The 22,917-nt window shown below is 39.5% G+C and overlaps 1 protein-coding gene across 4 annotated transcripts in view; it reads left to right on the top strand.

Annotated features, from left to right (window-relative positions):
* Nucleotides 1-22,917, top strand: part of TENM1 (teneurin transmembrane protein 1) — a 1,047,296-nt gene that overhangs the window by 722,885 nt on the left and 301,494 nt on the right. For all 4 annotated transcript variants that reach the window (XM_082262885.1, XM_082262886.1, XM_082262887.1 and 1 more), the window contains 2 exons: nt 7,072-7,191; nt 7,642-7,903. In XM_082262885.1, coding sequence (XP_082119011.1) covers nt 7,072-7,191; nt 7,642-7,903 — 382 coding nt within the window. The remainder of the gene's footprint in view (nt 1-7,071; nt 7,192-7,641; nt 7,904-22,917) is intronic.

The following is a 22,917-nucleotide window of genomic DNA, read 5'->3' on the forward strand; positions in this document are numbered from 1 at the left end:
GGTGGATTGAATGTAATGTTGAAGTTGATAAATGGGGGTTAGCTTGTTTATTTTTGAGAGTTGAGAGAAGGGAATTTTGGAGTAGGTGAGAAATCCTCAGACCTATGTCAGGTTGATTTAACTTAAGAGAGTGCTGGGTCAGCCCTGGTGGGAAATCTGGGTTATTTATGACAGGGAAAAATGGTCCCGGAATTGATGAAATTTTGTATTTAGTGCAAGTTTCTTGGAAGCAGGGAAGCTTTGGTACAATGAGGGGGTGTTCTTTTAAGTTGGGCAGGATTAGGCTGCGTCAGATCCAAGGGGTGCATTGTACAGGTATGTAGGAAAAGAAGTTTTCCAAACTGACCTAATCTTTTGCTCGATAATGTGCATGCCAGTCAACAAAGCGTTGTAAGGGGCTGGTTTTGTAGTAGCATTGGGTGTCTGGCACACCCATCCCACATTTTGTTTTGGGTCTGGAAAGATGGGAAAGGCTAATTCTGGGGTGTTTGTGATTCCAGATGAAATATCGGAAAGGGAGTTGAAGAAGCTGTTTGGTATTGGATGGGTAGTGTTTGGAGAAAATAGAGGATACGGGGGAGAACATTCAGTTTAAGAATGGCTGCTCGACCAAACAAAGAAACGTGTGATTTATTCCAAGATTTGAGGTCTTGAATTATGTTATTTAGAATTGGGATGTGAGTTTTTGGTATATAAATTGTGGAGATGTTTTGGGAGTTGTATTCCCAGGTAAATGAATGTGTAATTTTTCCATGAAAACTGGAAATTGCGTTTGCATTGCGAAGTCTGAGATTCTGAGAGGGATATGTTTAGGGCTTTTGATTTTCAGTGGTTTATTTTAAAGTTTGCTATAAACTTAAATAAGTGAAGCTCTTTTTGGAGGTTGGGTAGAGTTATGTGTGGTTCTGTAAGAAATAGTAAAATATCATTGGCGCTCAACCATTTATAGGCAATTTTGTATTCTGTGAATGAATACAAAGCTTCCTCTGATGGACTGAGTGGGAGGGGAATGCTGATGACGTCACACTCTCAGCCAATCAGAGTAAGCTTTGTATTCATTCACAGAATACACAGCTTCCTATGAATGGCTGAGCACCGCTCAGTCAGACTCTGCTTTGTTCCGGGTGTAAGACGGGAAGTCTCACAGCTTGAAACCCAGCACTGTGTACTGTACTGTATGTAGCTGAATTTACATGCAGTACATACAGTGCTTAGAGACACTGCAGCACTTAGTAAAGCAAATAGTTCATTTGGACCAGCTTGGTCTAATAGAACTATTTAAAGTGACATGAAACATGAACACTAGCTTTTAATCCCTGATAAAGCAGACACACTACTAATATATTTATAGTGCTTTTTTGACAGTAGCTGATAAAGGATTGTGTAATTTTATTTCAGTAAGCTTTTAAATTACATGTTAATTCAGTTATTTTACAGATTAAATGAAATCCTATCATAATTAAGTGATAGATATGAATATGATTTTTACGTTATAGAATTGTTTTAATAAAAGATTACAGAATCCCCTCTGTGCCATTCAGAAGGGTTTTTGCAGTGAATATGAGTGAGAGATTCAGAATTTTACCCCCAACAGTGCTTTTGCCTGGTAGAGAAAAGCTTTAGTATAATATTTAAATAATACAGAAAATACTGGTCAATGCAGTTAATTTGTGTCTGTGAACTATATTAGGTCATACACGCTTACAGATTGCTTTAAAAACACTCAGGTTAAACCTGCTGCTCATGAATTTAGAAGAAAAGCTGTGCTGTCATTTTTTTGTTGAGTTGATTCTCCAAAGTCCCTAGGGATAACTACTTTTTCTAACCAGATCATCTCTCCAGGATAGGATTATAGCTCTGGGGAAGAATTATAAATATAATCAGATTAGATGTGTAAGGTGGAATGTGGATTTTTGTTAGATTATTAAGCAATTATTTCTGTAGGACATCTATTTAAAGATTTTAAGCTTATCTTAAAAAATCTTACACCGTGTTTGTGCTGCACTTTTGTTGTGGTTGTTTTAATTGCTGGAATGAATATTTAAATGCGTTAAATACAAAACAGACATGCCTATATGTAGAATGTAGAAGGAAATCTATTCTGATCACATCATCATCACCTGCTTGTTTCTAATTGCTAATTTTGTAACTGTATATTACCCATTGCCACTGCAATTCCATAACTGTTTACCAAGTATATTCACTCTCTGTTTGAGAAGCAATATAGAAAGGTATGCTATACACTGATGGCATCTGTGTATATTGCAGGTCTGAATAATTACAACATTTTCAGTATAAATAATTATTTTTGTATTTCTGTTTTCATTTGAACAGACAGGGGACGGTAGGGTAAAAGGGCAGGTGACTAATAATGAACTTGGAGCATATAGATTCACTGCCTATAGAAAAAATAGAAGCAATGAAGAAATAAAAAAAGGAGTGTAGATGTCTTAAGGGGGGAGAGACAGTAGTGGGAGAATAGACGGCAAAAAGGAAGGAGAGGTGGAGGATGAATGGCTGGAGGGAAGGAGGAGGTTGGCAGATGGAAGGGAGGGTGGAGAGGCTGGTGTACAGAGACAGGCAGGTGAACAACAGGGTGAATGGGCAGATGGCAGAAAGAATAACTCAAAGTGGAAGAAGGGTTAAAGAGGAGACCATTAGAAAAATGTAGGACGTAACCAGCACTCCATGTGTCAGTGTCCTTGTTGTGAGCAAGAACCCATCAGGGATGGAGCATTTAACGGAAAAAAAAAATGCACTGGAAAACTAAATGAATAGCACTGGAACCACTGGTTGTCTACATTCTGGGTTGGCAGTCTCTATACACAACAGTTTCCTTGGTTTGTAATCCTACTAAATAGATTTGAGATTGAAGCACCACATAAACGAATGGTCCAGATACAGATTCAGTCCCATGTAAAATTAAGTTGATAGCTTTAAACAAAGAGCCAAAGCATTTTGGATACCAGAACTTGCCCCCATACATCAAGGGGTCTGTTTATAAAACCTTTGTTGGACAAATGTCACAAGCATTTATCCAGGCTGCACACATTTCCCCTTTATTTTCTCTAACACTGAGGGGTTGATTTACTAAAGGCAAATAGACTGCGCTTTGCAAGTAAAATTAAACACATTTTCCTTAGTAAATGTAATATGGAAAAACTTCACTTTGTAAATAATACCCCATCATTTACTAAGCTCAGGGGAAAATGAGTGAAACTGCACTTGTAAAGTGCACATTCTATTTGCGTTTAGTAAATCAACCCCTCTGTCTTCCTATGATTGTCTGCTCCAGCTGGTGCCAAAATTTACTATATTTTTCTGAAATACCGCAGTCTGAAAATATACCCCATTTAGGCCTTTAGATAGAGCTGATGATCTTAGGAAGTCATAGTATTAGAGAAAATATAGGGAAAGTTCATGCAGCCCAGACAAATGCTTTTGGCATTTGTTCAACAAATGTTTTATAAATTCAATGCTTAGTATTTGGTTTTACATTGTACATGTAAGAAATATAATCTATACATAACAGATACGAGTAGGACACATTTCTGTGAATTGAAAAGTATAATTCAAAGCTTTAAATGTCATAATTCCATGGAGTAAAAAGAATCAAGGTATTAGAAGCCATAATACCAGAAAATAAATGGGAGAGGAAAACAGGATCCCAGATAAAATATCATACTGTGAATTTTAATAATGAATTAATAACAATATAAAGAAAACTTAATGCAATAGACAACATTTTATACAAGTTGGTTTTATGTTTTTTTAATATTATGATCAATAATATTAACAGTGGAATATTTTATCTGGGCCCTTTTATTCTTTCTTTTTCTTTGCTTTTCTTTTCTTCTCCTTCCTATTTTATGGTATTATAGCTTCTAACACCTTGAATCATTTTACTGTATAGAATTACGATTTGTAATGCTTTGAAATATACTTTTAAATTCACTGTGATTTGTATTATTATTTTTAGTCTTATTAGTATAATATTATGTATGGATTATGTGTATTGTATTTAAATTAGCTACATACATTTTTTTCATGTAGGTTTAACAAAACATTTGTAGGAAATAATACATAATTTTTGTGATACTTCAATAAATGTTTGAAAAAATGTGAGGCTTGTTAGTTGGTGAGCAGAAAGGCACAATTAAAGCTGTGTTAACCCCAAAACAAAGCTTAGCACAGCTTATTGCAGTTCACCAAACCTAAAATTATGTGGCTGCAATAGTTTTCATTTTTAAAAACTTTCCCTAAATTAAAAGTGGACTCAAGTTTTTTTATTTTTTGGGGGTAAGGGTGATAAGGTGAAAATGAAAAAAAGCTTGTTTGTCCCAACTCTCCAACTGCTACTTATGTTGGATCGTTCAGTCTTTTAGTCAAAGTTTCAAAATAACAGACTTACTGGCCGGTTTACCAGGTGAAAATAAAGGGAAAAAGTCTAAAATATTGAATGCAGCCACCACTTCTAAGAACTGGTAAGCTGCAATACAATAAATGTTTTTTGTTTTTTTTTAAATATTGCTTTACCTAAAAGAATAATGCATTGAAGGAAACAAATATTAAAAAATGCAGTATATTTTCTTATAATAAATAGATGACAACCAGACCATCAGATTGCTATACAGTTCACAAGTATTGGAGTAAGCAGTTCGGGTCGAGCATAAGTTAGGGCTAAACATCAGCTGTTCATGTGTTCAGCAAACACCCAAATTTTTGGGGCGTTTGGCAGGATGCCAAGCTCACAGTGAATAGCTGTCGGATGTTAAGGAGCAGGTTGGGAATCCGGCCGCCTCATTCTTCATAACAAGTGAGTCATCAGCTCTCAGGGAGCTTCCACGGCCTTTTCCTGGCCTGTTAGGCTGCATGCTCAGATAAGAGTCTGGTATGGATTTTGGGGGGCACCCAATGCCATTTTATTTTAGCCATTAGCGACAATATAAAAATGTTTAAAGAAACCCCCCCCCCATCCATACCAGGCCCCTTGCTGGCAATGGCTTGCAGCCAGGAAAATCAATTTAAATGTAATTTTTGTTTTTTCTTTATATATGTCAGTTTTGCTGCAGCAGGTTCTATACACGGTACAGATGTGCCACTTTACAGGCAGACTAAGGGGACCCCCCAGGGACAATATTTAAATGTTTTTTTTTTTTTTTTTTCATTTTTATTGTTTCACTTTAGGCATCATTAAAATCACTGGTCCTTTAAAATTTTTTTTTTTTTAAAAACAAAATTTGCATTGATACATGTCCCCCAGGGCAGTACCCAGGCCCCCTTATCCTTTTTTATGTCCAATAACTTGTATATAAGCCTTCAAAATAGGGACTTTTGATTTTTCAAGTTTGGGTCCCATAGACTAATGGGGTTTGCGGTTTGGGTCTGAACATTTTCCATGTTCGGGAGTTCTGGTATGAACCGAACCATGGGGTGTTCGGCCCATCTCTATTCGAAAGTAAGAACAACTCTTGACTATAACTTGATAAAACAGCAAGCTTTTTGGGACCTAGGTAAAGAAAGTATATTATGTGATAAATACTGTCACTGAGAAAAAAAGTCACAAAACTAACAGGTTAACCAATTTGCATTTCTCATATATCTAATAGAATAGAATAAACATGTTTTAATTACCCCATCATCTTGTTTTAGTTGCCAGTTGGTAGTTTTTAGTAATCTATACAAATGCACGGCTTAGATCAGCTTTATTGAGGTTTATGCACATGGGCATAATAACATCTACGTAAGATCATGCCTTGCAGAAAGCTGGCAGAAAGATCCTGCATAAAAACATATGTATTGGTCCATAAAGTGCTTACATTTACATATCTTTAGAAGCATAAACATTCATAAAATGCTCGCATCTGTGAAATTTTTCTTCCATTCCTCTAGCTCCGTTTTCAATCCCAGCATGTATGCATATATATGCATTTGAATGTGTATATGTTTAATGAACACAGAAATACTGACCGTAGAAGCCAAAATGTTTAGTTTCATTTTTTTACAGCTGAAAGCAGTGCAATATTACCGTGTACAACACAGCTGTGTGCATAGGTCCATAATATACAATACTGCTGTGCTCAGATACATAAAAAAAAAAAAGAAAAAACTATGCTGTATGGATCTGAACGCATTTTTTTTGCCCTAGTGCATGAACCCTTGTACTGCTGGATTGAGAATGGCGGACTTGGGGGGATTTACCAAAAGTGGTGTAGACAGAATCTGGTGCAGCTGTGCAAGGTAACCAATCAGCTTCTAACTTCAGCCTGTTTGATGAAGCTTTGACAATAACATCTAAAAGCTGATTGGTTACTATGCACAGCTGCAGCAGATTCTGTGTGCACCAGCTATAGTAATGCCTCATACACACGCAACGATTATCGGCCGACCGATCGTCCGACTTTTGTCCAGAGTTGTGTTTTGTTGGTTGGAATGTGCCTAGACTGCACACGAATTTTCTCGGCCAACAAAAATCTACTTCAGAAGTGATGTAATGTGCTGGTTTACTTTCCTTGTGTTTTTTCTTCTCTGAGCATGCTCAGTCTTGCTCATCAGATTTTTGTCTGCCGAAATCTGTACTGACTGATGGAAAATCGGCCATTATGTTGACGGCCAACAAACATTTTATAGCCTGCACACCAGATTTTATTCGGCCGAAAAGTCGAAAGCATCATACTAACAAGCCGAAAATCAGCCGATCGGACGTTGGCCGAAAATTCCCGGCCAATAATCGATGCGTGTGTACGAGGCATAAATCTCCAAAGTGTATTTCCACTTTGCAGTCCAGTTTGAGAACCCCCCACTACATGTTTGTTTTGTCTACCCATTCACACAACATACCCAAAACAATAATTTAAAAAACTATTCCTACAAGTCTAGTTGTTCTCTTGAAGCAGGTTCATACATAGGACATTAAAGGCAGCTTCTATGGCTTTGAAAATATAGCAATGTGAACATAAGAATAATGATGTATTAATCGTTATAGTAGCAATTTATTTTAATCATGCATGCATCTTTATCATATGACCTCTTGAGTGGCATGCCACATATTTTTTTTTTTTTTTTTTTTAGTCGTGCCTGTGTGGTTCGTGGTCAGGTGATTGCTGTAGATGGGACACCTCTTGTAGGCGTCAATGTCAGCTTTGCACATCATAATGATTATGGATATACCATCAGCCGTCAAGATGGAAGGTACTTTTGTAATGTTGTAAACATTGTTCATTTATTGATTATTTTCCCTTTTCACAGAACATGTATATTTAAAAACAGCCATTACTCAAACATACACATTATCTGACTGTATGTATTACTTGCAGTAGTTTTCAGATATTTTTTAAGCTTTTAGAGCAAGAAAAAGCTTGATATGGCAGGCTATAGCCAACTTTTAGAAAGCTCTAAATTATCACTAACCCAAAAAAACTGTACAGCAACTTGGCAAATTAAAGGATTTTAGATCAGATTTAAAAAAAAAAAACCTTTGCTTGCAGATTGCACTATTGTCAAAAAGCAAGAACAAGACCATGAATATAAATAATTAACTACAGCCAGTTAAATACTTATAAATGTATATATGCTTAAATTTATGACCATGCTGTGTTACATTAAGTAATGTTTTCTGTATTCCTATATTTTTACTTTTAGCTTTGACCTTGTCACCATTGGTGGTATCTCAATCACGCTCCTTTTTGAGAGGTCACCTTTTGTTACTGTGAAGAGGACATTGTGGTTGCCCTGGAACAAATTTGTTGTTGTTGACAAAGTAGAAATGCAGAGGTCAGAGATGGAGTCCATATTATGTGACATGAGCAGTTTTATCAACCCAAATCCAATTGTTCTTTCTTCGCCATTAACAAAATTTTCTGGATCATGTGCACAGAGAGGATCGGTCATTTCTGAATTGCAGGTAATTTCATTATAATAAATATCATATTTCATATAGAGCCAAGTCTGAAACAGGACCAAAAATGCAATGAAATAAAATACTATGTACATTTGCGTATTTAAAAAAATAATAGTCATCTTTTGAATATGTATTAGAGATGCTCTGAGACCTGTCTAGTTTCATATTTTGGAGAAAATTTTGAATCCTTTTACATGTAATTTTGATAATATGTATGATGTTTAAAACACAATTCCAACTGCACAGTTTTCCCTTAATGGAGAAGTAGGGCCACAGCTCTTTTGGTTCTACTTCTCCTGTTGGTCACGGGATTGTACTTAATTCTGCACTCCTGTGACCCATTTTCAGCCAGCTGTCGGCCGACGTCACTCAGTTGGTTCAGGCTCTGGAAAGTCCCGGACTTTGAGGTTGGGATCCACCAAGAAGCCTAAGTGGTAGCTGGCTCAGTCTCTCAGCACGCTGCTGTGAGCATGAGCCAGCTGCCCCCACTCCCTCCACAGCCAACACTCCAGTGAACACAGGAGGGAAAGAGCACAGGGCCCATAGCTGACAGTCACCAGATTTTTCCTCACTGAAGACCCAGACTGAGCGATCGATGGTCTTTGAATGTCTCATAGCTGGCGGGGGACAGATACAGCATCAGACTGATGCTGCATTCACATGACTATTAAATCAGATACTTTATGCAAAGATGGCCTATGAAAATGTAATTTGATAATCCTCTTCTTCCTTCCTTTGTAACTTTAGACAAACCTAATAGGCATTTTAATATGGCAGCCATATCTCTTTTGAACCACATTATGCCCTCTACATTCCAGGGTGCTTATCAGTGGCCTAGCAGTCAGAGACTGCGACAAGGTCCACTGGCATCCAAGGCAGACATGCCAAAATGCATGTCACTCTCTGCACCCCCAACTAAGACAGGTAGAACTTGCACATTTTCATGTACACTGGAACACTGGTAAAAAAGCCACAGATGATTGCCATTCTAAGATCCTGTGTGCCAGGGAGGCAGTGGAGTTTATTTAATAAAAGTGGATAGTGCAAAATCTGGTGCAGCTGTGCATGGTGGCTAGTCAGCTTCTAACTTCAGCCACTGTTAGCAGTGGTACATGGAAGAAGGCTGGACCACAATTATCAAACTTCTATGTAAGTCTTGTTTCTAGAAAAACAAAGGGGAGCCCACGAACTGTGCAAGATTCAGTGTGGGAGTGTTGTCAGAGTTCTGTGTATTGGGAGTGGTGGTTACTCCCACAGTACAGAGCAGGTGGCTATCAGTTACAGCCTAGCTCGGATGATTAGATTGGGAGAGCTGCATTATCCAAATATAATCTGCCATCTCAGTAGTGTTCAATGTAAAAGATCATACAATGCAGAAGCAAAAGAGGCTTAAGCCCCTAGCACAGCACTCGAGGCAGGAGCCTCTCCTACCTCTGCCACAGCCCAGTCCTGCGTTGAGTCCTCAACACTACAGGGGGTGTCGTTACAGCCCCCAGTCTTTTCTGCATATGAGAAAAACCAATCCAGGAGTGTCAATCATAGATGACCACTCCGTCATCCAATCCTCTGTACCATCACAGAATATCTGGTATTCTGTTTACAGAATACAAGGCATTATGTGAATGGACAAAGGGAGATCCTGTTGTTTACCCACCCCTCCTCTCCCTTTGCCAAATCACAGAGCACCTTGTATTCTATGAACATAATTCAAGGCGTTCTGTGAATGGACAAGGAAAGAGAAAAGGAACGGTGAATGACAGGATCACTTCACTGTATAGGAGCCACAGCTTTCATATCCACAGAACCACAGTACTTGCTTTTTAAATTACACAGCAACAATTCAGACTTGGATATACATAATTACAAGTAACTTTGTTGTACAGACCACATATCAAAAAAACTGTTCTGCCTGAAGTTGCACTTTAACTGCTGCCTCCAACTCCTCGAATATTCCTATTGGCCAGCGAAATAGGGCTATATTAATAATTGTTCCATAGTATTGTGTGGTAGACAGGGCAGAGCAGGCAAGCTTTAAACTTACTTGGAAGTGTCAGAGCTTTGCCTTTAGAATGGCTCAACACTTCCCTTTACTTTCTGCTCTTCTTGTATAGCGTGCCAGTTTTCCAAATTCACATAAACAGGAAAATGTTTTAACATACACGCAATACAGGGTTACTTGGACTGAATCTCAAAGTCTCAGCTCAGAACTCTGAATCTGGGATACCAAGGTCAGCATAATTTAACCCAGACTGAGCGATTAATGTTTTTCTCCTAACACCCCAAAATCAAAACATTTGTGTTCCCCTTTAAGAAAAATCATATTTTTTTAATGTACTAGTTTGTGTTTACTTATTAGGTTTAGGTCTGTGCGTAGGCTGTGAATGAAAATGAATACTCTATTTGTACATACTGTGTATCATAAAAGCAATCATTTCAGCTACACAATTTCATATTTATCACTTTTTCTTGTGAAAAATGGGACCTTGGCAAATTTCAGTAAATCTATTTTTTCACATTGATACATTTTGCATGTACAGCAAAATGCAGCCTTTATATTTATATCTTCCATCAGGATCCAGCATATAGCTATAAAGTATAGTAAATAGTGATTTCCTGTACAAACTCCAGTATGCATTTTATGTTTTGTAGACCAAACCTGGTTTGCTATGTATCTCCTCCCTACTGGAAAATAACTGTGTAGCTCATGCAGATGAATCACTAGAAAGCTTGTAGAACGGTGTAATCCTTGAGTTTGACCCTTAAGATTTACTTCATGCAGGTTTAATATACATCCTCTTATTCTGACATACTTATTGCTGCTTTCCTTTTATCATCTCCACAGTCAATAACATAAATCTATAGAGCATCAGCCAGCCACAAATACTGCACATCTACTTACTTTTTCATCCACGCCAGATGCTAACTTAGTGAAGCTAGCTCAGCAATTGTCTATGCCTATTCTTGCATTATATTGTGCTCCGTTCTCTTATGGTTGTGAACCACTACCTTTATTTTGATAAATAGTATTTATTATTATTATTATTATTATTATAATTAATATTATACAGGATTAATATAACGCTAACAGTTTGCGCAGCACTTTACAACATGAGGGCTGATTGTACAATTACAATACAATTCAATACAGGAGGAATCAGAGGACCCTGCTCATTGGAGCTTACAATTTAGATTTATATAACTGGAAAAAGTGGCTTTATTAGTCCCTATATTTAGCAAGAGTAGTTTGCATTAGTTTTAGTCCTAGGACTGCTAGATTATCAGTAGCCAGCCTGAATTTTAGAATACAGTGTGTAAGAGCATCGGATTGATCAGATGATTATGGTGAATAAGAGCCGGTTCACACTGAGGCGACACGACTCCTTACTACTTCGGGGGCGACTTGTGCATTACCATGCACCACGACTTCGGAGCGACTTGCATGGACTTCACATAATGGAAGTCTATGCAAGTCGCTCCGAGGTCGCCCCGAAGTAGTACAGGACCCATTTTCTAAGTCGGAGCGACTTGTGTCACTCCTATTAGAACGGGTCCTGTAGCGGTCAACGGACCGCGAGGGAGCGCAACTTGTCAGGCTGACAAATCGCCTGACAAGTCGCGCTAGTGTGAATCGACTCTTATAAAAGAATGTTTATTGCTTTCAGTCTTTATTTTGACCACGCAATGGGGGTCAATTTATGAAAGGATTTCACATGCGATAGGGAGGTCACATGACTCATTTTTTTCTGAAATATCTCATGAAATAATAAAAGAGTAAATTAATTAAAGTAAAATATTGAATGTGTGGTAAATACCATACATTTGTTAGAAATGTGAGGTAAATACTAAAAAAAAAAAAAAAAATAAATCACTAGAAAACACTTGGTGTAGGCAGCTGGTATTTTGGTAATGCACAAAATAGGGCCCCTTACACACAGGGTGGGCTCTGCTGGAATCTGCCTGCTCAGCAGGGAATTTGTCCACTGATACCCGCTGAGGAGGTGGATAGCTGGTCCATGTCAGCCTTGCTTATGTAGGGTGGACACAGACACAGCCTGCTCTCATCTATGGTCGGCTGGATGTAAACTGACCTCCTGTCTATTTGCACCCAACTGTCATCCGATCCTCCAGACAGACAGGATCAGATGTGATTTTGGTGGGGGTCAATGGACACATGTTTGTTGACACCTGACGCTCTATGAAGGAGACTGGATGGTCCGATCAGGTCTGTCTGAAAAACTGACAGGTGGACCCAATCAGTCTGCCCATGTGAAAGGGCACTAACAGTGAAGGGAACCGTGCACTGGCCAGTAAATTAAAAACATACAATGTATCAGAGTGAACAGTTCAGAAATAAAAATGAATTGTAACATTTCATCAGGGGGAGATTGTTCTGTGAATGAAAGCATGCTAGAATGTTTTCTCAGTTTCACAATATTTCTGTGTGCATTCATTTACAGAACTTTCTTCTTCTGGGGCAGTGTTAGCTTGTAAAAAAAAGTAAAAAAAAAAACATAAAAAATAACGGTATTTTTTAGTGCTAAATATCACAAAACATAAATATTTAGCACATTTTTGTAAAATAACATGTATTTTACTTACTTCTTTTGAGATAAATACCGCATTAATTATTTTAACTTCACACAGTATTTATCTCTTATTGAATTGACCTCAATAGAATTAAAGAATTTCTAAAGGCAATTTTCTACTATTAAAATAATAAACAGGTTATGCTCTCCTGCTCTGTGTAATGGTATTGCACAGAGCAGCCCATAACATCCTATTCTGTAGTCCCACGGCAGCGATCTTGGCTCCACCTTTTCTGTGTCCGCCACCATAGAAAGGTGCTTGCTATGGGGGTAGACATGCAGACTCACTCACAAGCCAGGCTGTATGCATGCATAGACAGACACAGTGTGGCTCGTCCCCACCCCGCAACCTGCTCTTTGCTGACAGGATTTTACTCACAGCCAGCCAATGGCTCCTGCTGCTGCCCGTTCCTTCTATGAGAAGAGAAAGAGAGGGGAAAAGAGCTGCAGACAGGCACAGGGCTGGATCAATACAGGACACAGGTGTTTTGGGCTGGGGTTGCAAACATTTTCTTACCTTTTTATTGCAGGGAATGCATTAGGGTAAAAAATGATTTAGCTTTAGAACAACTTTACTTTTTTTTATCATATTTTTTTTTTCCACAAAATAAGGAAAATGAAATCCTTCCATATACAAACCAATTCAATTAAAACAACCTATTAACTTCACAGCCACACAAAGGCAGAAAGATATGCACAATATACATAGCAAATTGCCACTCAATAATTTTCCACATCACATAAACCCACTATCTGACGACAAAAAGAAAAAACTTGAACCACATATTGTTGGGGCTTTATTAAATATCCATCATAGTATTAGAACTCTACGTGCTACAAAAAGAGGTCTCTGCATAACTGACAATACAGGTAAGCGGGCATACCTCATTCATTTTAGAAAGCACATTGTCTCAATATCTCACTAGTGTTGGGCATCTCCATAGTAGATGTACCAAATCACCTGGTTCCGCACCACATTTATTACATTTTGCAAAGGAACTAATTAACAAAAAAGGAAGGATTGCATACTCAATTAAAGTGACGTTAATTCACCTTCAATGTTCAATCATGAAAATTGAAAGCTGATCTCTAACCACCCCATTAAGGTTTATATTTTATGATATTTACTACTGCATTTGAGATCCAAAACTTTCAAAAAAGCAACATTTACTCAGATGCAGTACATCAGCTAATCTTTTAGGCGACAACACATGCAACGCTTTTTTATTTTGCAAATTATGGGACTACGGGGTCAGATTTTTACTTCCTGCTCCCAATTTTCTTGTAAAGATCAAATGTAATAGCCCACAAGGCATATCAAGACTAGGGATGGAAAGACTAAAAAAAACCTTTGTGTCAGTACACTAAGAATGGGTGACTAGTAGACATTCACCCCATACTGCTAGCAGTTTGGATCCAGGTTCAAGGACCCAAAGAGATATGTGTAGGTACATGGTAGACTATTCTGAGCAGGGACAGCAACAGTAAGAGAGGACACAGACAACTTACTCTGGCAGACAGGCCATCAGTCTATAGCTACCTAGTTATCAATTAACATTAAAGTGTATTTGAATCCTGGCCTTGTAAAACAACCCATTTGGTTTAATATAGAAAGGAAAGTCAAAACATTTGTGCATATATATTAAACATTTTATAAATACCTTTTTTTTTTTTTAAGTGATCGCATAACCTCTGTTATGCGATCACTTAAAAAAAAAATGTGCTTAAAAAAAAGCGATGTGCTTAAAGCGGAGTTCCGGCCTCAAATGTTTTTTTTTTCGATAAAAATACCCCCGGGATAGTCAGGGCTAGTGCATTTCAGCAAGAAGAGGAGAAGAAAAGAAGAGCGGACAGCAAAAGAGCAGAAGACCCCGGAGAGGAGAACACAAGAAGAGCCGGATGAAGATTTTTAATAAACTTTCCAAAACGTCTCCTGTCGTTATTTCCATACACTGCCTTTTATGCGGTGAATGAGTAGGGGTACAGTGTACCCCATACCCTTTCACATAGGGAGGGGGTCCGGGATCTGGGGGGCCCCCTTGTTAAAGGGGGCTTCCAGATTCCGATGAGCCCCCTGCCCGCAGACCCCCACAACCACCAGCCAGGGTTGTGGGGATGAGGCCCTTGTCCTCATCAACATGGGGGCAAGGTGCTTTGAGGTGGAGGGTGCAGAGCTCCCCCTGCCCCAAAGCACCAACACCCCCCCCCATGTTGAGGGCATGTGGACTGGTGTGGTCCAAGGGGGGGGTGGGGCCGCTCGCTCGTCCCCTCCCCTTTCCTGGCCTGCTGGGCTGCATGCTCGGATAAGGTTCTGGTATGGACCAGACCCGAAGGGCCTGGGGGGGACCCCCACACAGTTTTTTTCCCATTTTTGGCGTGGAGTTCCCCCTCAAGATTCTCACAGTGCAGGTCACGCCGCAAGTCGGATCCGACTTGCGGTGCGACTTCCATTCAAATCAATAGGCTCCCATAGGGAACCATTGATTTTGAATGGAGGCAGAAAAACGCTGCTAAAAGCAACGTGGCCAAACGTGCAATAACGCAAATGGAAAAAGCTACTGAAAGCACGTTTAACAGCTGCTTTTTCCCGGCGTCAGAAATAGCTTTGCAGGACGTTTTTTCTAACGTCCCGTGTACATGGAGCCTTAAAGTCAACCTGTACTATGTCCACTTACTGTAAGTAATGTGCAGGCTTGATAACATAAAGTGCCTGCTCCTACCATTAGCAAATTTACCCTACCTCCCTGATCCTCCAAAAAATGCCAAGTCAATCGCTGTTAACTAATAAAATGTAGGTCACTGATTTGGTAACTTTATTAGCTTACCTTACAACCAAGCTTGCTGGAACGTTAGTTTGGCCTTTAAAGTGGTTGCAAAGGCTGAAAGTTTTTTACCTTCTATGCATGATAATAAAAAACCTTCTGTGTGCTGCTCCCCCCACAGCCCCTCCCTTATACTCACCAGAATCCCTTCCCGATCCAACAATGTGCACAGGAGCCTCGGCTTTCCCAGATCTCTCTCTCCTTTTTGAATGAGAAAGCAGTGGGAGCTATTGGTCCCCATTTCTGGCGATCACATTCAATGAGCCAATGAGGAGAGAGCAGGGGAGGGGCTGAGGCACGGCTCTATGTGACTTATGGATGCATAGAGCGGTGCTCAGTAGTGAGCATGCAGCACTGCCACCATAGCAATCAGCTTGCTATGGGGGGCATTGGTCAAGGGGGATGAGCCAGGAGGGCCAGCGGGAGACCCTTGAAGAAAAGGATCAGGGCTGTTCTGTGCTAAACCATTGCACAGAGCAGGTACTGTAAGTATGATATATTTGTTATAAATTTAAAATAAAAAAACAAACCTTTAGAATTGCTTTAAATGCTTAGAAGTGCATAGTTGAATTAGCAAATGTGGAACAACAAGCCAGAAGTTAGAACAGTGTGTTCTGGTTTGTCTCGTATAACCTTGCTCCTTTTGATTTGAAACAATAATAGAATGCTTTCTAGTTTGACTTCAGTTAGTTCAGCGCAGCTCACTTAATGGACATACAGTGCTGTAATAGAATTTAAAAATTCATGGGATGGGCAGAGCAAGATGGAAAAAGTTAGAACACAAGAAAAAGAGGTCAACAAGTTTTCCAGTAAATTGGGGTTATATGGACAGTATTGTCCAGGTTCTTGTGTTCAATCTAGGATGATAAAAAAAAGAAGACGCTTTGGTATAGTGAAATAAAATGGGGTCAGCTGCTGCTCTGCACACAGTGTACCTGCTGTAAAACAGTAATACATTCTGCAGTCCTAAATACATGCTGGTCTGTGGTTGGTTATATATTTATTGGTTTCAAAAGTTTTGATTGCATTTTATTATGTAACAGTGTTTAACTATAAATTTTTGCTCTTTCTGAACAAAAAAATTAAAACATACCTATAGGAGTTCATCTAATAAAATTGCAAAAGTCTTTGTGATTTCGTTTTATTTATTTTCAGAATACATTTAAAAAATATTTAATTTTACTGCACTTTGTAAACTTCATTAGGAAGTTGCAGCAAATGAGCCCACCTCAATTCCTGGCTGGTGGATGTCCAGTATCATCTCACCCTTTCCTCTTCAGCCAACCCGTCCCTGGGCCACCTCCTCCATAGTTCATTGGCTTGATGTATGTTTGTATAATTTCAATCATGGAGGGTCGTGCGGGTGTTACCTAGGACGGTCTTAATGCAAATGCAGTCTGCCTACAAATGCCCACTCATCCAGATTGACATCCAACCATGTTTTCTCTTTCTGAATGGAGGAGAGAGATACATCATATTTCTCTCTGTCCTTGCAGAGATTTAAAAAAAACTGTGTGTAAAAAAATAAAATAATAATAATTATGAAAAATAAAAACATACCTAGAGCAAAGTTTGATCTAGGTCAGTGCCAGAGTTAGAGTTTGGGTTAAGGTCAGGGTCAGTTCATTTATGGGGCAGGACTTTTATTTTTTATTTTTTTTTTTAATTAATATCAGTGCCAGTGTGTTGGGTAGGATAAAAAAAAGCAAAATGTGCACTATTGTTTTTGGGCTGTACAACAGGTACCAACAACAATTAACATATACAGTACATATGTGTTATTGCTGCGATCAACAGGAATAAAATAATTTATTTTGGGTTGCTTTTTGGTGGAAGGGTATGGTAGTAGCAAGAAATATACAGCTGAATTAACCACTTAAGCCCCGGAAGATTTTACCCCCTTCCTGACCAGGGCCTATTTTGCGATTTGGCACTGGTGGATTTTAACGGACAATTGCGCGGTCGTGCGACACTGTACCTAAACGAATTTGACGTCCTTTTTTCCCCACAAACAGAGCTTTCTTTTGGTGGTATTTGATCACCTGTGCGATTTTTACTTTTTGCGCTATAAACAAAAAAACAGCGTCAATTTTGCAAAAATAATATTTTTCCCATTTTTTTATATGAAATTCCCCCCCAAAAAAGGTAAAAATCAAAATTTTTTAACATTTTGGGCCAATTTTCTTTTACCATATGTTTGGTAAAAAAAATTGCAAAAAGCGTATTTTGATTGGTTTGCGCAAAAGTTATTGCGTTTACTAACAAAGGGAAAGATTTTTGTCATTTTTGTTGTTTTTTTTTTTAACGCGTAATGGCGGCGATCTGCGATTTTTTTTTTTGTGGGACTGCAACATTGCGGCGGACAGATGGGACCCTTGACTGACATTTTTGACACTTTTCTACAGTAATCAGTGCTATACATATGCACTGTTACTGTAAAATTACACTGGCAGTGAAGGGGTTAACTTTTTTGAGAGGGAGGGCTTATGTGTATCCCTAGGGGCGTGATTCTAACTGTGATTGGCTGTGGCTTGAGGTGTAGGAACCGTGATCAACGGTCCTACATAGTAGAACCGTATGATCACTGTTTCTACACAGGGGAGAATGACAGGTGGCTTGTTTACATCAGCCGTCTGCCTTTCTCCCTCTACACCCGACAATCGCGAGTGACTGGCGCGGGGGGGTCCATGACTACGTGGGAGCGCGCCTCCGGGGGCACGCGCTCGCTCCCTAGACCCTCACAGGCTAGCGACGTATCCCTACGTCACTCTGCCTGTGAGGGGCTGACCGCCGACGTAAATAGTCGTGCGGAGGTTGGCAAGTGGTTAAAAATATATAGATATATTTTTTTTTTCACTATTTTGGGCCAGTTTTTAATAAAAAATCAGGAGATATTCACCCATATCCATGGACCCATATCCATTACCCTTTACCACCAAATAAAAGCCTAATTTGTCCTGAAAAAAAAACCCTTAGGCATGATGGGGTAAAGCTTCATTGGTTCCTGGGTTATTCCCCTGCTCATTGGATGGCTGATAATGTTGATTTATTGTCCAGTGACCACACTGTAGCTGTACTGACCTATGCTGCTGACAAAAGAAGCTGCATTGATGAACTAGTAAATATATGTAGCATCTTCTTGGCTGTGCAATGCAATAGAGGGGAGTACACGCGCACACACACACACAACACAATTAGAACTTTACTCCAAGAAAAAAGCTAAAATGCCATTATGAGGAATGTTGTACCTGGACTTGCATTTTTGTCTATTCATCCAGTCCTTAGATATACAGAACCCTGCCACAGAGCACTACCCTGTTTGATAGAACAGGAGATCTGTTTTTTCTCTGCTGCATTAAAATGTATGGGACTTGCCCTGCCCTAGCCTGTGACTAGACAGTTAAAGGAAAACAGCACACTTATTAGCTCATCTCTCATTTCTCTCCTCTTATCAGCACACAAGCACTGCTCCACATCTGTCTGGCTCCTTGTGCTACTCTGATTTCTCCTAGTCTGAGCTTTTCTGCATTAATTTGTATCTTTTTTTATCTGCCTTTAAAATTGCATTGCATTGAAGACTGCAGAAGGGATTACACAAATCCTGTTGCAGAGTTTAATATATTTGTACATGGACATTTAAAAAAATATATATTATACTAGGAGTTCATGAAGAATTTAGTTTACATTTTGAGTGGTTTGCTTAAAATATGTTTTAATAATATTTAAATGTTTTTTTCAGTGTTTGGTGGTACAGGCTTATTATATAAACATATTGTAATGAATCTGCATTGTGACAACACGCGTGGCTGCTGACAAACAAAGTTTGATATACCCAAACACTTATAATATCACAAAATGATGCAGCACCAATGAATATAACAAAAACTTACAAAAAATAAATAATTAGGTTACACAGCGTTCAATGTACCAAATGTGAAATCTATCCTAAATCAAAGTCTATATATATGTAGCACCCTCCTAGGTAGGTGCTAGGTAAAGGCATTGTTTTGGTCCATCTGCTTATCAGGGGAGCCTGATCAGTAGTTTTGCCTGTTACATGTATCCATGTGTGATTTATCTGGTCTGAGGGAGTGTCCCCATTGTATCCAATAGGGGAAGCTCATTGGACAGTGGAGGAAACCCAGCCGGTGACACACAGGCTTTTGTGGCTGTCCCAGTGGGAGGGCACAAGAGTGGTGCATCCTGGGATAGGTCATAAAAGCCAAGGGTGTCTTTGGGCGGGAAGCCAGGTCCCAGGAGGAGGGTGACGGTTTGTCTCTCCTCCTGTCAGCAAGGAAGGTGGTCACAGGCAGTCGGCCTAGGGGACCAAGTGTGTGATGCTGAGCCAGGAGGTCCAGAATACTGACATGTGGAACGGAAGGCAGAGAAACCCAGGGAAAAACAGTGTCCGTGAGAACCGGGAAGCTTGCCAGGGGTCTGCCCAGGAAGGGGACCACTCCAGTGGAGAGTCAGTAGACAAGGGGCTAGCATGCATGGGAAGTGAGAAAGAGGGTGCCAAGTCAGGACCCTGAAGAGAAATTAATTCAGGAACCTATTTACTACTTCACTTCAGTGGCAAGGTGAAGCAGCGGCTTTGCCGCACTCATTACAGTTAGTGTCCTCAGAAATTGTGCATAGTTCATAGTTGGAATATCCCACTCATCCCTTCTCCCATTCAAGTTCTAAAATAAAACACAAAAACCAAATCCCCTGGACTGTTCATTGTCTGAGCCAAGTCTTAAAGTGATAAGTTTTATGGACTGTTGCTATGGGTAACCCAGGGGAATCCACACTCAGCAGCTCCCAAGGGGGCAGTGCTACATATATTTAGATAAAAAAGATCTTCCACCATCAAGCAGATCCCTGTAGTGTAACTAAAAGCCCTGAGTGCCAAATGCACCGTCACCAGACCATAAGTTGTAGCAAGTGCAGCAGACACTGCATGTTTCTTAGGCATAGATCTTCCCCAGGTGTATGCACTCCAGAATCACTCTTAGATAGCAAAAAAAAAGGTAACTCCCACTAGAACAGATAGAGCTCCACAAGGAGCCAACTGAAAGCCAATGATAGTGTAATAGTTTAAATAAAAGTTTATTGCAGAACAGAACCAGTCATCCTGTTTAAACATTGTGACAGTGAAAAAACAGTAAAAACTTACTAAGAGAGCCGCTAACGACTTAAAATTGTGCAGCAGTGTGACGTCGGCACTGAGACTCTGTCCTGACTAGTTTTGTCAAAAGGGACATTCTCAAGGGGTCATCTAGTGTCTTCAGCCATCTTTTTGTAGTCCACTTTACCCTACCTATAGGAGGAGACAGGCTGTTCAGTCATGATGCCATATGGCTGAATATCCACAGAAACACTCCAAATCTATTTCAATCAGATAATAAAATGCCAGTAGGTCTGGAATCTCTCTAGATAATGAAAGGGTCATATATTTACTCAGAATCCATCATTAATAACCATGGTAAAGAAAAAAAAACGCCCATACATATCAAAGGTCAACATGTATATGTAAATAACATTATTATCTGATGTCACGAATATTCCTACAAGGATGAGCAGGCTTCAGGTAAATAGATTGTACCCCATACATAATAATCCAAAATCATTGAATATGCAGTATAAAATTAATTAAGTCAAAACATATAATATTTTAAAAAGACATGAAAAACAATATGACAAAAAATGTACATTAGAACTTATGGTGACCATGTCAATGCATGTAATGGTATAGTCATATCAGACCTATCATCTACCCTCTTAAATCTTTAGAGGGGCCACAGCGCAACTAAAGTATGTATATGGGCCCTCTAATTTAGATTGTAAGCTCCAATGAGCAGGGCCTTCTAATTCCTCCTGTATTGAATTGTATTGTAACTGTATTGTCTTCCCTCATATTGTAAAGCGCTGTGCAAACTGTTGGCGCTATATAAATCCTGTATAATAATAATAATAATAATAATATTAATAATAATAAACGCATGACAACACCATATGTAAACTGAGCCATAAGTGTGCGCAGCCTATTGCATTAGGGAGTGCACCCTAAAGCTTGTACAAACATGCGTGTATATAGTGTGTGTGTGTGTATATATATATAGCAGTACATCAATCACTGTCACTAGAGCAGTGAACTATATCAGTAAGGCTGAGGTTGGTGTAAGTAGAGCAGTGGATGATGTCAGTAAGGCAGAGGTTGGTGTCAGTAGTTTATTTTTATTATTGTGTTATTATTACTTACCATTTTATTTTTTTTATTATTTTTTACTTTTTTTTTTTTTTTTTTACAATAAATTTTTATTATTATTATTTTTTTAACAATTTTTCAGAAACCCATTGAAGGGCTTTAATGAAATATCAGGGGTCTAAACTGATGTCTCACTTTTGAGACAGAGAAAGGGACTGAGAACAGTCTCTTTCTTCCGCGCAACACAGGGCGATTAGGGTGTGCCCAGGCACACCTGGCACACCCTGTGCGCACACCTATGAACTGAACATATAGGAAACAACCTAATGCATAATAAACTATTACAACATCAAGTACTATACACATAATTCTCTCTGATCAAAGCAGGGGTTTACATGTAAATACATGATAGTACCAAAAAACCTTAAAGCGGAGTTCCGTGCACAAAAAAGATTTTTTTTGCCTCACCTAGGTATGCCTCACCTGAAAAGGAATTGGATAGTTATTTTTTTTTTTTTTTTGTTTACTCACCTTTTTATTGAAGATCGTAAATACTCACCTATGACAGCTTCCTCCTCCAGCGCCGAGGCTCACCCCGTCACTTCCTGCCTCGCGATGATTCCTGGGAGCTAAACGTCATAGCTCCCAGGAATCAATGCGCCGCACCGGCCCCGCTCGTCATTTCCGGGCGACGCCGCACCCAGAAGCTGTTTAGGAATGCGGCGCCGCACCGGAAGTGACGAGAGGGGCCGATGCAGTGCATTCTGGGACACGAAGACGCGGAAGAAGACAGAGAAGAGGACCGCGCCGGCTTCAGCTGCCCACAACCGAGATGGAAACGCTGTGGAAGAAAATTTCTAAGTAAGTATTTCTTCTTACAGGTAAGTGCGAACCGGGACAGATCAGAGGCTAGCCATTGTGGAATGTGCTAGCCCTGACTGTCACGGGGGTATGTTCAGAAAAAAATCGTTTCTCTGCCCGGAACTCCGCTTTAAGAAGATATATTTAAAAAAAAAAAAAATACACACTCCCTGTCATACCTAATAGTTCTCTAATAACAGGTTAAAGTGTTTTTAACCCTAAAAAAAAAAAAAAAAAAAAAACAGATACTGTTTCCTTAAAGCACGTTAAATAGCACAGTGCTTGTGCTGTGTAATTTGGCACCCCGTATCACCTAAAAAACCTGGCTGATCCTAACAGTTTCTACCCTCCCCTCTGTAAACTGACAACAGGGTATCCTGGCTGCTGAGCCATGACACTGTGGTCAGTGTGCGTGCCTCCGTCATCTGCAGCCCTGCTCTATCTCTCCTGTGTCCTCCTCCCTTTCCCCCCTCCCCTCCCTGCCTGTCTGCTTTTCAGCGCCAGCCGCTCCACTCCTACTGCTCTCATATTTATTATAAAATAATCTAATCCCCTCTG

Source organism: Pelophylax lessonae, assembly GCF_965119305.1.
Source record: "Pelophylax lessonae genome assembly, chromosome: 7".
In the NCBI taxonomy this organism is placed as follows: domain Eukaryota; kingdom Metazoa; phylum Chordata; class Amphibia; order Anura; family Ranidae; genus Pelophylax; species Pelophylax lessonae.